Source organism: Sceloporus occidentalis, unplaced genomic scaffold (genome assembly GCF_023333645.1).
Source record: "Sceloporus occidentalis isolate IW3139 unplaced genomic scaffold, rSceOcc1.0.p SCAF_490, whole genome shotgun sequence".
In the NCBI taxonomy this organism is placed as follows: Eukaryota; Metazoa; Chordata; class Lepidosauria; order Squamata; family Phrynosomatidae; genus Sceloporus; species Sceloporus occidentalis.
In genome coordinates, this window is record NW_028317470.1 from 39,429 (window position 1) to 55,025 (window position 15,597).

Genomic DNA, 15,597 nt, shown 5'->3' on the forward strand with positions numbered 1-15,597 from the left:
TATCGCAGCGGTCCTTGGCTGTATCCTAATCTAGGACCCGGCCACAATGGCCCCTGACTGGCCGGTAACAGTGGCCCCTGGCTGCCTTCGGTTTGGGGCCGGCTCCGACACTGTACACATAAGCGATCGAGGAGTTCCCGGATGTTCCAGTCATGCGCTCAAAACATCCGGTCACAACGCCCCGCCCATGTCTTCGACGTCACCAGAGAGCAGCCGCGCTTCACTACGGACCCAAAGCAAACCAGGTACCCTGCACCGCTATATATAACGGGCCCCACAGCAGCACAGATAATCCCGCTTTATATAATACCCCTCGGGCAGCCAGTCTCCTCATACAGCATTTTGAGACCGGAAGTCTGTTAGACACGAACAGATAAAGTTTTAATTCAATGTCTTACAAGAGATATGAGGAACGGTGGTGAGTGAAGCGGCTGCTGGGGCAGAGACAGCCAGGAAAGGAAGAGGAGAGGGGCTGGGTGCAAGAATCTGAAGAATGCCCCTCTCTCCTCCCCTGATGCCCCTTTTCTCCAGGCAGTCAGAATGTTTGCGGGGTATGAGGGTATCGCAGGGTTCTACAGCCCTAAAAACCCCCATAATGTGTATAGAAATGGCTTTATAAATTAAGCAGAGCAAATAAACCGCATTATTCTTCTAAATTCCCTGCCCAGTTACACTAATACCCCAGACTAGGGCACAAAGTCACATAAATAGTCTGGGTAAAGAAGCCACTCGCCCACCATGTGTACCAGTAGGTGGGAGGGACTGATGGGGAAGCTCCGCCCAGCGCTGTGGAAATTGGTCCCAGAAGAGCGGAAGCCGTTATAGCTGCAAAAGGGGGCCGGCTTCATTATAATGTCTCTGTGTTTAGAATATGATGTCATCATAGTCCCTGCGGGTGTAACGGGCAGGTGTCCCAATACTTCTGGCCATATAGCGTGAGGTAAGGCGTAAACTTGTTTAGTTAGAAACATAGACTCTGGCGGTACATCGGCCCCATTTGGCCCATCTGGTCTGCCCATAATGGCCTCTTCTGGCATTAATTGCCACCTAAATCTTATCTAACAATATCAAAAGTCTGAATATTGGCCTGGTCTCCCGGTAGAATGCGTGCCCCCCCACCCCCCCCCGGCAATCCAAGGGTTGAATAGAATGAAAACCCAGACAATGAGCTTCGTTAGTTAAACACCTCAACGTTTGGTGTTTTTATTGGCTTTTTGTGGTTAAACTGAAAAAAAGCTTTTCTTAGTAAAGCACAAAGCTGAGGATATTGATTGGAGGTTCACAAAAATCATTTCATTAACACCGTTTCTAGTTCAGCTTTTGAAAATGAATGTTCCGCCCAGTAATGAGGCCAATTTTTATGTTGCAGCCGTCTCTGACGGGGCCAAATACGGATATAGTTAAAGAAATAAATGAATAAATATATATATACCGGTGTGTGTGTGTATATATGTGTGTTTATATATATATTATATGTGTGTGTATATATATATTGTGTGTGTGTGTGTGTATATATATATTATATTATATGTGTGTGTGTATATATATATTATATGTGTGTGTGTATATATATATTATGTGTGTGTGTATATATATATTATGTGTATGTGTATATATATATTATGTGTGTGTGTATATATATATTATATGTGTGTGTGTGTATATATATATTATATGTGTGTGTATATATATATTATATGTGTGTGTGTATATATATATTGTGTGTGTGTGTATATATATATTGTGTGTGTGTGTATATATATATTGTGTGTGTGTGTATATATATATTGTGTGTGTGTGTATATATATATTGTGTGTGTGTGTATATATATATATTGTGTGTGTGTGTGTGTATATATATATTATGTGTGTGTGTATATATATATTATGTGTGTGTGTGTGTGTGTATATATATATATTATATGTGTGTGTGTGTATATATATATTATGTGTGTGTGTATATATATATTATATATATTATGTGTGTGTGTGTATATATATATATATTATATGTGTGTGTGTATATATATATTATATGTGTGTGTGTATATATATATTATATGTGTGTGTGTATATATATATTATATGTGTGTGTGTATATATATATTATATGTGTGTGTGTATATATATATTATATGTGTGTGTGTATATATATATATTATGTGTGTGTGTGTGTGTATATATATATATATTATATGTGTGTGTGTATATATATATTATATGTGTGTATATATATATATCGCACCCCTGCCTCGTATCGCCTGCAGGAATGAATAAACTCGTCACTTTAGGAGGGGGGGGGCAAAGTCGCTTGTAGGAAAATAAATTACTGTATCTTTGCAGAAACATTCAGTCTTAATAAAAATGCCTTTTTGTCCTCCTAGTATTGCAGTAAAAGAGAACTGTTTAAAAATACTATTTTTTTGCACAAGAAACGTGTCTATTTAATCATTTATACCTGTTTTGGGGCATCCATATATTAGAGCGTTCATTAAACCCGCATCTGGAGCGCAAGCACAAAACTCAGAATTAAATGCGCTGATCGATCAAAAAAGAGAGCGCCCCGAGACCGGCGTTATTTATACGGCCCGCTATAAATGATCGTTTATCTGCTTTACGGGGCTCTGCGCTACTTTCTGTTCTGTTTGTCACTTAAGGGAATTGTGGAAGTTGTTAAAATAGCCCAGATATTAATAAAAAGGGAAGCTGCTGTCCAGGGTTACCGTTGTTACCGGCTACAAAAAATACACATTTTCTCCCATGTGCCCCCCAATCAAACATCGTTCCCATCACTCCTATTACTGTGAGAATTCACCTGGTATATAAAATACCTGAAAATACCCCAGGTCAGGGCAAACCCAGGGATGTAGTGGAGTCTTCTATAGGGGTGGGAATGATGTAATGGGTCAAAATAATCCGGCAGATCAAATAAAAATGGATGCCCCCTGGGAGGTGAGGATTTGGGAAGGGAACCAGAACGCAGTGTGTTCACAAATCCACTGTGTATAGGGAGGGTAGAAGAGGTCATTCCAGGCTCAGACTGATGCCTTATGCCCATTGGAGGAGAATCTAATACCCAGGGGACTCCTGTGTCGCCCCCCCCCCAGCAACTCATATCCATACTTACACTAACACTCATATTCATACAGTCCCTTCTAACACCTAAACAGTTGCACATACACATTCATGCTTGCACATACACATTCATGCTTACTAACACATACAAATTCATGCTTACACATACACATTCATGCTTGCACACACACACGTTACTTGACCCCGCTGCGTTCCCACCTCCCGAGGCCGGTGCAAAATGCTTCACAAAGGGCAGGTCCAGCCCCCCTCTGTGGACACCCAAACCCCTGTGATTACTCAGGGAAACCCTGTTTCAAAGTCATATCTCTATAAATGTATCCTGTAAGATCATTGATTTCCGGCAGCCTCCATCAGTATTGAATATCTGAATAGAAGTTCCGCGGACGTGGCGGGTTCGTGTGACCGTGGAAGGGGCTATTCAGTTGTTTTCAGTAGTTTAATGATGGCGCGGGCACGGCCAAGAAATAATACATTCATTTATAATTCCGTCCTAACCGAGGCTTCTCTGCCAGACGTTCCAGGAGCTCACACTGAACGGGATAATGAAATTGATTAAGGAACTGACATGTAGCAGTAAAAGCTACTCTTACACGCATTTCTTAACTGTTCTTCTTATTTATTTCTTTAAATTCCCCCGGATAAAAAAAAAACTTTCTCCTGCGATAAACTTTAATTTATTGCCTCGATTTATTTAACCTGATTTGAAATAACTCTGCGTTTGTAATGAGACTTTAAAGAGGATCTGTCACCTTCCCAAATAATACAGTTTGCTGCTCAGTAATGGTGTTTGCGGAATAAAATAAGTAATGTATTTTTATTAAAATCCCCATTTATGTGAATCCCGTGGGAGCGGCTGCCTTGGCTTCTTGTTCGCAGGATCTGCCGATTATTCCTCCCCGTTATTAAGTGGCTGATTGGTTCAGGCAGCCTTTGCAAGGGTGGGAGAGAAGAAGGCATATAACTTCAGAAAAGGAAATGAATGAGATAATGCTGACTGTGCCACAGGCTGCCACCAATCTCAGCGTTTTCTGTGTAAAATATCCAAGTTTTAAACCAAATATCGTTGAAACAAGCCATGGAGCGTTTATAAATGACATAGTTACGCTTTCACTGTTACATTGTAACAAATCCCCCACATTCTGTCCGGTTTTAAGATTTTAACCCCTGCTTTTTATTTATTTTTTTAGAATTTATATACGACACCAGCCGTCCACAGCCGGCCCTCACGATCCGTCAGTCCGTTTGCACGGAGCGCGCTCCCTGATTGATCTGTGCGTACGAATTGATTCAGCGATCCCATTAGACCTCGTCCTCCGGGGCAGTTAAAGTGCATCACTTAGTGCTGAAGAATTTGCTTATTTATGGCTCCGATATTCGCTTTTTATGGGGCTGTAACTCTGCCGGCATTAAGTGGGTGTTTGAGAATCAGCTTCTCCATCGATTACATCAGAATATTTTAGATCTACCTTTTTAATAGAGCGTCCAGCGGTAAGTACAGACTAATAAATATGTCGCGACAAGGAGAAATTGGCCGATATATGGCATATTTACCAGTGTTCTAGGATGCTCACCCCCCCATGCACTTAATTCACAATGTGGAGGGGGCGCATATTGCTTGGTGGGTCTGATTCTAGGGGGCACCGATCTCTCAGTGACTCTGCTTACAAGGCACTCAAAGGGTTAAAGTAGAATTTTTTTTGGGGGGGGGAGACCCGCGCAGAATGAATCTGTCGGATAAAGACCAAGAATTTATAAATTGACTTTTGCACTTTTTTTCAACTTTTATTTTCTTTTATATATAATTCATAACATTTTATGTTATTTTCATATCGCAATTTCCTTACGCGTCTCTTGTGCTTAGAGCCTGGCCCCCTGCACGCACTTGACCCCCACCTTCTGATTGGCTGATCATTATATATATATATAGATAGTTATATATATAGTCACATAATTTATTGATTTATATAGTGCCAACATATTCCACTTACATATAAGAATTTAATATATTCATGTTTTTTTTTACTATTAATATAATTATTATAGGACTTATTATGTTATTGACATTATTTTTTTCCCTTCGCTGTTCCCATTTTCTGTCTTTTTTTAATTTTATTTATTTTTTATCATTTATTCTCTCCGGGGGCTTCCGTTATATAACCCCAGCATTGCTGAAACTGCATCTGTTTTTCTGTGTTTTATGGACGCGTCTAACTTCGTTTTTACTTAATCGTTGGACGATTTAGTGGGTTTTTCTTGTGTTCTATCGATCACCGGGTCGTCCTCTTTATGGCCGTCAGACGCTTCAGGATTTATCGTTTATTTATTGCTGGGAGAAGTAATTCAGATGAACTTTTAAAAGGCTTCCTGAGTAAATCACAGGCCGTTATCCCCGTAAACCGTGTCGTTAAGCGGACCGTTCCCTTAGTGGCACTTTTTGGCACTTTTTTTTTGTGGTTTTTAGGATATTTTTGTTTTTCTTGCTGGGAATTTGCCGTTTTGTTCTGTTTATTACTCTTTTGGGCAAATCATGGTGACGGTTTCTGTATTATTTGTGAAGACGGAGATGGCAGGAATCCAGCGCCGAGAGAAAGCGTCTGCTTTTCTGGTTCCTCATTGGCCAGTTGGCTCATCCAATCATTCTTCTTATTAATCTTCCCAGGAAAATTATTTTTGTATGAATTGGGATCTAATGCCCGTGACGTTGGGCGCCAAGTTTATGCACCAATGAGGACCCTGGACGATCATTAACGCCCCCTGCTGATGAATTATTTAACCCATCGCTGGTATTTCACGTCTCCTTCTCTGCTGCAGGTCCCGGTATGAAGCCGTTCGCACCCCCGCGGGCCCGAGATGCGGTCCTCACCCTGACGCAACCTGCGGTCTTCACCGACATGACGAGTGACTGGCCAGCCTTGCGATGGACCGCGGCCCACCTGTCCGGCGTCCTGGGGGGAGAACTCCTGAGGTTCAGGATCGGGAGGAGGACATCGGGGACGGGTGAGAGGGTCCTTTTGGGGCTCTTTGATCTTTGAGTTAATTCAAATGACCGTTTTTAGCCCGTCAGAGAGTAGAATCCTCTCCAGAATTCATAAGCAGTTTGTAGAAGTCATTTCTCTCGTTTCCGTAAAATACTGCGCCTTACGGGACTTTTATTTAAGTTTAAATCTAGTTTGTTTGGTTCGGCCAGATGTAACTCCGTGTCACAATGAATGCTCCAAATAAACCAATGTAACGGTGTTTGTAGATTAAAATTAGCGATATATATGTATTGGACACATAAAAAAGCCGTTTTAACTTCCTGTTCTTGGCCTAGACAGGGTTATTCCTCCCCATTAAGTTATCTCTCTGCCATGTTGTTAAGCTGCAGGTTGGTTCATGCAGCCTTTGTAAGGAGAGGAGAACTTCAGGACTGATCAGATAATGCTGGCTCTGCCACAGACTGCCTCCGATCTCAGCTGCCCGGAAATAACTTAAATTCTCAAGCAATGAATTCCGTGACCGTTCCCCAGTGAAAAGATCTTTATTCTGCCCCGTGGACCCCTATCTAAAATGCTTAATGTAATGTATAACAGGAATCCCACGCGTAACAAGTCGCGTCCTCGCAGAAAGGGTTAATCAGCAGTCACGTCTCTGCCGCCGAGGGCCACACGGCTGTAGTTAAGGACTCCCGTGTTTCTCCTCCCAGCTCCTAATAAACCCGAGTGCCGGGCTTTTAACCACCGAGGCTCCCCGTGTAGCGCGTAGCGTGTGAAGCCGCAGCTAATGATTGTTCACCCTGTGAAGTTCTTGCGAGGGGAGGTGCAAGCCTTTGTTCTGCTGCGAAGCGGCCCCCCGACTTCACAGCGTGGAGGATCTGAGACGCCGGAGCCGCGCTCCGCAGATACGGCTTCCACTCTGTCTGTTCCTGCAACAAATTATACGGGACGTGAATCTGGTGCAGGCGGTGACACTGAATTCATTAGCTGTATATTTCCACACAGTATGTTTGTATTTGCCGCGTGTCGCTGGGTCCAAGGATGCCGCAGCGGCAAATAATTCATCTCATCGAACAAATTTCCTTTGATTTGAAGTCTCTCTAGTGCATTAACCAAAAAAGGCAGGTTTTTTTTCCCCTTTCCTCTGAAGGTTTAATCACATAAAACATGTTTTAGAGGTTTGTAGATAAGTGGAACAGCCTCCCAGCAGAAGTGGTAGATGGTAATACAGTGAGGGGATTAAACATGCGTGGGATAGACATACGGCTCCTGAACCTAAGACGAGACCAACGACCGATTAAGGTTTGCGGGAAAAACAGGCAACTAGATGAGGCCGAGCTGCCAGAAAATTCTATGGCAACATCCTATCAGCGCCTGCTTTTGTGTCACATGACCATGGAGATTTCTGGGAAGGCGTTGGGTATTTAGGACTAGAAATGATGTGTGATGCTGCGTTTGGTCATAAAAGTTACATTCAGCAAAGGAAGTGGAACAGCAGCTTAAACTTATTTTCCCTGTTGCTGTTCAGCTGTATGTAGAATCTGTTTTTGCACAAAAAAGTAAGCATTTAATCGTGATGGGATCTCCTCCCCGATTCATCCGCCGACCCATCGAGTGTTCCGAGTCGGATTTTAACCCAACGAGGTTTGCGGTTTAATCGTCAGGAAAGCGTAAGAAGTAAAACGTTCTCCTGGGTTTTGCCTGTAACTCCGACGCTCTCTTGCAGCTCCTCTCTTCGAAACCGAATGCGATTACGCCGACGGGACTCTCCACCAGTTCCTCGACTGGGTCCGAGGGACGTCGGGCAGCCTCACAGGACCCTTCGGTAATCGGGACCTCTCTGAGTACTGGGCCTACGCGGACTACAAGTACCTCGCTCACGTGTTTAAGGACAAGCCGGAAATCCTCAAGGTGAAAATATCTCTATATCCAACAGCAATCGATAGGTTAACTCCGTGTAACCGGTGGGGTCGCTCCACGTATTTTGTTCGATGCAGAAATGTATCGGGCTGCCGTTGTATGTGTTGGATACGCGTTGGTTCTGGAGATGTTTCAGAATTCCAGCGGTGTTCCGAGGGGTTCGGGCAGACAGTTGGTCATTGATGCTCGGTGACTGACACAGGGCCGGCTGCGCGAGTTTAGGTAACGATGCCTTTATACCCCATGAGGAAGTTTATCGTGTGTTTTTTGCCTCTCGGCATCTGCCTTTGGGCTATTAACCCTTTAATTTCGAGAGGGCGCCCAGTAGGGCAGGCCAGCAAGAGTCTTCAAAGTGTCATTTCGTGGCGGTTATTTGAAGAGCGTGTACTTCGGTATCATAACTTCCCGAAGTGTTCTCTGTCTCCAGTTAAAACAAAGTGGGAGTTAATTGGCCGCCAGGACATGTTCCAGACGCCGAGTATTCACGTGACCTTCAGTTATGACCTTTTCAAATGAATTTTAATATTCATTTATGTGAAATTCTTCGGGCCGCACTCCGGTAACATTTCAGCGGCTTTAGCGCAGGAGACAGTTCTTTGTATCCGCTCCGAGGGCACCGGGGAACATCCCGAGAAGTCACCCCAGGGCAGGGGTAGCCGGCAGGTGTGAATGGACTACAACTCCCATGACTTTAATCTTCAGAAACGCGCATGAATCCCGTTCCGTGCCGCGGAGGAACGTTACGGAGGGTCTCTGGATTATATTCTGCGCCCGGCTCTGAAGGCTTTTCCAATACGTGTAAAAGAATCTCTCCTCCAGTAATAATCTTGTCCGCAGAGTTTAATAATTTATCGATCGGGGTCCGTATTGATCGTTTTATTGTCTTTGTACAAAATAAGATTTCGATGTCTGAATGATGTTCGGGGGGGGGGCTGAACACTCACTCACTTGTGAACCTTTTCTTGCGTGTGACACGGATCGGTAACATCGTAGCAACGCCGGACCCACGGGGGCCGCATGTCAGACTTGGCATTAGTTACAATGCGCTAATGGCTTCGCACAGATGGTCTCCGTGATAACGGCGAGCGGAGAGTTTGAGGCCGGCGAGGAAATCACTTTTTGTTCCTCTGCTCGGATGTAGCTCTTTATTATCGGAAGCTGCGATCGGAGGGGTTTCCGCGTCGCTGAGCGCAGACCTGGGGGTCACGTTTACCCATCGTGTAATTAATTACCCCGTCCCCTCGCCATTTCTCAGTGTAAATGATTAATTCTCACATTTTCTCGGCGAACCCTGAATCAGCCCGAAAGACTGAGGACTGTGCGCTGGGGCAAATTACAGGAGGGGTAAAATGCCCCTGTAGTCAGTTTCGTAAAATGTATCGGCTTTATATTTCAGTGCGAGGGCGACTGACCCGGGATACAGTGCATGCGCAGTAATAGAGAGGGAATATAATGGAGAGAAGGTAGAAAGAGAGTGAGAAGAGCAGCAAGCGCTGTGTGTGAAATCGGTGGGATTTAACCCGCTGAGTGCCGGAGAGGAATGTGAAGGCAAGGACTTATGTATCGCACAGGCTTGCCACCCCCAACCCACCATGCGCCAGGTACCCCCAAGCACCAGCTCTCCCTGGTATGCCTATCCCAAACCTGACCTCTCTAACAAATGCCCTGGCCCAGGTCCACCGGCCCCCACAAGTGCCGCATCCTAACCCTGGTGCGCCTCCCGGTGTGTTCTTGCGCAACTCCTGTCCCTAAAGTGGATGAATTGGGTGTTTCTGACACACGTTGTGTATTCTTTGCAGCGTCGTCGCCGATATTCACTGAACCAGAACCTCTCTCATCTCCGGTGTCAGCCGGAGCCCCTTTAATGTCGTTTTTTATCCATTATATTATTAAAATCCACCCCAGACTCTCACTTTCAAATTAAAATAAACAGGGAGAGAAGTGATTGTCCGGATAGAGCCCGTAATGTGCTTAATGCAGGATCTGCGCTGGAGGAGTTCCCGATTTCGGAAATGGAAATTTACCCTTTCACTGCCTGGAAGCAGACGATCGCTTCAGACGCAGTCGCACGCGGTTTTATGCTCGTTGGTGAAAATGTTTAATTACTTACGGGTAGCGATAATGGTATTTGGAGACTTGTTGCTTTCAGAGGGTTCAATGATGTATAGAAATTCTGAACGTTGTCTGTATAAATCTCCTATTAGATACAAGGCCATAAGTAAAGTCACAACGTGGGCAGCTGGAAGACCACCGAGGAAAGATACCGTGTCTCCCGAATGTAGGAATTAAATCTGCGTGGCCTGTTTAGCTTGGAGTGCCATAAAATTATCCCCTTTAGACTGTAAGCTCTTGTGAGCAGAGTATGATTTATGATAGTGTGCACCCTGCTACAGAACACTAGCTTTATATGAGTAGAAATGAGCTGTGAACGCTGTGTAGGTCTGAATATTTTGAAGGTTTTCGCCAGCTTGAAACAATATTTTTATTAAATGGGTTCAAAACATCAGTTCATGCCGAATCTCATGCATGTACGCGTTTCTTCTTTATGGCAGGACATAGTGTGGGCAGATTTCGGGTTTCCTGGAAGAGACGGGCAGGAGAGCACCCTGTGGGTTGGGAGTTCCGGGGCCAATACCCCCTGTCACATTGACTCATACGGCTGCAACCTTGTGCTACAAGTGGAGGGCAGGTACTGTGATTGTGGAGGGAGGGTGGATACTGCTACAGGCAGATACTGTTACTCAGGGGTGGTATCAGAAGGGACTGTTACTGAAGGGTCGAGTCATGAGGCAGTGTTACTCAGGGGAGAAGTAGTCAGGAACTGTTAGAGGCACGTACCGAAACAGCAGGAGTGGAGTGTGCAGGACTATTGATTGTACTAAAGGATGTGTTAGCATATAATGGTACCGCAGAGGTGGAGTCAACTCGGGGGTGGAGTCAGAAGCGACTGTTACATGCATATACTGGTACGGTTGCGGGTGGAGTCAGCAGGGTGGTTTTCCCCATATAAACTGGTACAGCGGGGGTGGAGTCAACAGGACAACTGCCATTACTGGGGATCTGGCCAATCAGGGATGGTTACCGAGGTTACCGAGGGTAGCTAGTGTCACGGATTTGGGAGAAAGGGTTAACTCCAAGGCATATCATGCACAGACCTAGTTGGCATCTTCCCCCTCGGAGCAATCTCTGTAAGTGCGGGGTCACTGGATGTTATACTCCGAGTTATTGATTATCCAGCTGCCTGTGACTCCTTACGCCGAGCGCTTGGCTCGAGGTCCTCCCGCCCTCACATCCCCCGCTTATACATTTATTTCATGTGTTATTTCTATTTAATGCGATCTTTATGGATGCGAAAGAGCCGCGCATGTACTTGGTTTGGCGAAAACATTTCACATTTGAATACTAATGCAGAAAACGAATCGATCCGCACAGAAATGCGATTGTAGAGGCAGAGTCTTCTGTCCTTTAAGTGAATAAAGCATAGATTCCGCCGGCGTATTTTAATTTATAAAGTAAAAAAAATATATGTATATTTAATTACAGTCACGGCTTAGGGGGTCAGAATTCTGACGGTGAGCAGCAGCTTTTTTTGGGCCGTATTCAGCACCTTACGCTAAGCCTTTGTTAACTAAAACAGTATATTTTTTATTCTTACACAGAATATATGATTTTATGCTCCGTTGATTAACGTAAACAGCTGATCTGCTTTTAAGACGTTTTTGCTTCTAAATGTCAGCCGACCTGCCATGAAAGCATTCATTATTCGCGGAGTATTTAAGACACATTTAATCTCCTTTCTCTCCCATTAATCCTACGCGTTTTATGAAGCTTTTTAAAGTGATTACAAATACATGACGAGACATTCGGAGGAATACAGAAATTTTCCACTCGCCGCTTAAAGGAAATAAAAAAGGATACAAAATTACAATAAAAAATAAGTGAAAATGGTGGGGGGAGGGGCTGTTTTTTTTTTCTTTCTGGGATTCAGGAGGAATGTACCGCGTTTTCCGTCTGTCTAGGGCTTAAGTACGCTTGTCTCGTGCCGTGTGCTGGTGTGTGTGCGTGTCGGATCGCACACGTCGGATGAAACACGTAGACGTCATACTTAGGTACACCGTTAGATTCAGCAGCATCGGGCTTGGGACAGAGGTCTCAAAACTGAAACGCGCAGTTATTTCCTTCGGGGTAAAACCATTTGGGGTCTCGGGTGCCTTTAACAAAATAAGGACCGACGAGGCCCTTCGGCTTTAGTATTAATACCAACAAAAGAAGGGAAAAAGGTTAAGGAAAAAGAGACCCATAGGTGCATTTTTGTGAATGAATTTATGGAAATTAGAAACGTTCGAGATAAATAAACAGCTTGGGGCAGCAGCATCAAGCAGCGGTAACGAGTATCTAATCGTATCGGCTGCTCTGCAGTCCGTTCAATAAACCGTTATCCGAGCGTTTGCCGCTTTATAATGAATAATGGAAGCCGAGCTCGTGTGCGTTTTTTGTTCTCATCGGCTGTTATAGTCTATTTTTTGTGCGTTTTTAGGAAAACGTGGCACCTCTTTCCCCCCGAAGACGCGGCCCACCTGTACCCGACCCGGATACCCTACGAGGAGTCCAGCATCTTCAGCAAAGTTAACGTTGTGAATCCCGACTGGAGCCGGTTCCCTCTGTTTTCCCAAGCGCGGCCCCACGTGGTCACCCTACACCCTGGGCAGGTAACGCCATAGAAACACCTTCGCTCTTTAAAAATGGGGGAAATATATATCTTGTGCAGAATGCTAGAAAATGTATGGATAAAATGCTGCCTTATCTCATTTTTTTGGGTTGAATAAATGCGCTTCTAGCACCGACAGTGCCCTTGGCGCCTTCACAGACTCCACAGGCATTTGCTTTTTGGTTGAATATACAGCAGGTGTCTCAAACGATATATATATATATATGGGACTGAAATGAGAAAATAGTGATATTTGGAAGTGGCTGAGCGAAATACGCGAGCGTCTGCACCAATCCTGGCGTTGGCGGATGTGTCTTTTCTCTTTCATAAACATTATTTAAAAAGAAAATGGAAACAGGAGACATCTGCTAAAAATGCAGCTTTATTGCTAAGCTCCTCTTATGACGGCCGTCGCTCTCGTGCGGAATATTCTGCGATATATCGGATTTCAGGGCTGGAAAAACCTCACATTGTTACAATAAAAAAATCAGTTTAGTGAAAATCAAATGCACAGCGCCATCTACTGGATACACGGCGAGCCTGCGCCCTCGCCAAGAGAGGAGTACCGCCAGCCGGTCTGTGGGGGGGGGGGGGTGCGGTCCCCAGTAGCCGGTCTGCGGCGGGGGGTCCGTCCCCGCGAGCCCAGCTCAGACCGGACGCCTGACCTGTTAATGCAAGCACTAATTTATTTTGCCCCGGCCGGTGCATGAATGGGTTACCCCTGAGAGGTATTCGGTTTGTGCTTGCGCGATAGGGGAACTAAGTCAGTGGGTCTGTCGGGCAGAATCTTCTCTCATACATGAAAGTTAATGATGCGGAAACGAGAAGAACCTCTGAGCGGCCGGTAATATCTGTCTGAATCTATGCAGAATGTTCTGTAACTATAAGTATCTGCTGCTTCCGGGGTGGCTTCCCCCTACTCTGTATAGTGTAATTCATGGCTAATGGTGGCCAACACCGAATACCCCGACCCCGTCATCGCTCTCATTTTAATGCTATTTTTCTGTTTTCAGGTGCTTTTCGTCCCACGTCACTGGTGGCATTACGTGGAATCCGTCGATGACGTCACCGTCAGCATCAACTCCTGGATCGAGTTGGTAAGGGTATCGTATTTGTGGTCCCTTCCCGCTGTGGCCCCTGGGGTTATATCAGGGGTCTAGTAAGGTGCATTTTCTACTCGCTTCTTTGACTTCTTATCAATTAATCTGCCCCCCAAAAAAACTGCCTTATGCTGTAAAATGAATTGTGTGTCTCCATTCAGGGTCTTTTAGGAACAAAAATGTAACTCTTTAAATGTTTTTTGTTTTTTTATTCTTAGAAACTCATCTGATTCACTTTTTTTTTTTGTTTTAATTGATGGTCTCACCGGGTCAAACACCTTTTTATTTTCATCTCTGCATAAAAGAAGCAGGAAATAATTTTCTCCCAACGGCCTCTCCCAGTCCTGTAGTGTCTCTTTAATAATAGTGTCATAGAGTCTGTATGATGTCATTGCGCTCCGGGGACCAAACCTGCAGCCTACTACAGCGCACTCCTGTAATGTTACTAAAGTGAGGTCACCGACACGTATGATGTCACCGGTGCCTTTTTTCTTTTCCGTGTTTCTGGCACTCGGTGGGTTAAAGTTCATTCTTTGAATCCCGTTCAGTATCCGGCAGTTTATTCTCTCGCCCTCTGTTTCCCGTTCTTTGCTTGTTAACCACGAAACATCATTTCAAAATTAGTCTTTTTTTTTTTTTTTTTTTTTACCTCAGACAATAAGATTTGTTAAATCACAGAATCTTCACGATTTCCCCCCAAAACCCACAAAGCCTCTTTTCCAGGAACATCGATGAAACCGTTGATTGTTGGGGAGCCCCCCCCCCGCCCCGGGAGTCACTGGGTGCTGGACCCCCGACCGCGAAATCCTTTCCATGCGGATTCTTTCTTTTTTAGTGGAATAAAATGTTTCCGGCGCGGCCAGCGATTCATCACCTTAAATATGTTTCGCTTTTTGTGCGATGCCCACAATCCACCCCATTAAATATTTTGCGTCGGATAATAATGGTGCCAATTTTAACTTCAGACTTCACTCTAATGGCTCGTGGTTAATGAGCTCGACGTCGCCTACAGAAAGAGCTGAAAATAATGGATTTTGGACAAGCGCGTGTTGACTGTGGCTTATTGAGAGTATGAATTACAGGCGAACGTACTTTATCTCGCGGCTGTTCATTTACTCCAAATAACGCACTACGCCGTCATTAAAACGTTAGCGGGAAATATATTTCCCATATTAATTCATATTAATTTGGTAATCCCCCCTCTCACCTCCATATGTCACGCGTGTCGCTGGTGTATAGCGAGCGGCTGTCATTGCACGAGGCGGCTTCTTAGTCATTGTCTGGGAGACTCCTTTCCAGCACGGTTTGGGTTCTAAAAGGTATTTTAACATCCTGCAGCTTATACTCCGGTAAAACGCGTCGGGAGTAACCTGCAGAGCATCGCATATACTGATCTCCGCTTTATAACTTAAAGGTCTCCTGAAGCTTCACCTCCTCGGACCCCCACAGCCCCCAATCTGATGTATTATGCCAAACGCTGGGCTTTCTAATCGCCTTCACGCAGCAACAAGATAAAGTCTTAGTAGGTTTAGCGAAAGAGTTTTGCGGGATGCATTGGGCGTGCGATGGAGGGACTGTGAGGAGGCAGCGGAGACGGAGATAGCTGTGAAGCCCTTCTTGAACTACAGTTCCCATGATGCCTCTCTCTGCAAAGCCAGTTGAGCGTCATGGGAATAAATAATGTCCTCTGGACAGTCCTGGTTCTGGGGTGACCCTGAAGCCCCCCCTCATGGCGTTGCGATACTGCACGTCCGCAGCGTGTAACGCGAGATCTGCCCCTCGCGTTCTGTTCCGCTTG

General features: G+C 44.9%; 1 protein-coding gene across 1 annotated transcript; it reads left to right on the forward strand.

Annotated features, from left to right (window-relative positions):
* The first annotated feature begins 46 nt into the window (after positions 1-46).
* LOC149271572 (HSPB1-associated protein 1-like) lies at positions 47-14,029 on the forward strand. The gene is made up of 7 exons (XM_089507311.1): positions 47-245; positions 5,908-6,093; positions 7,798-7,982; positions 10,544-10,680; positions 12,529-12,700; positions 13,713-13,796; positions 14,018-14,029. Exons 1-7 carry the CDS (start codon positions 47-49, stop codon positions 14,027-14,029), a joined length of 975 nt encoding a protein of 324 aa, XP_089363437.1.
* The last annotated feature ends 1,568 nt before the right edge of the window (positions 14,030-15,597 follow it).

Bases quoted from the DNA above. Each gene is read 5' to 3' on its own strand.
- LOC149271572 (XM_089507311.1), top strand. From the start codon at position 47: ATGGCCCCTGACTGGCCGGTAACAGTGGCCCCTGGCTGCCTTCGGTTT. The intron at 246-5,907 runs GTACCCTGCACC...TCTCTGCTGCAG, and splicing joins ACGGACCCAAAGCAAACCAG to GTCCCGGTATGAAGCCGTTC. The intron at 6,094-7,797 runs GTGAGAGGGTCC...GCTCTCTTGCAG, and splicing joins GAGGAGGACATCGGGGACGG to CTCCTCTCTTCGAAACCGAA.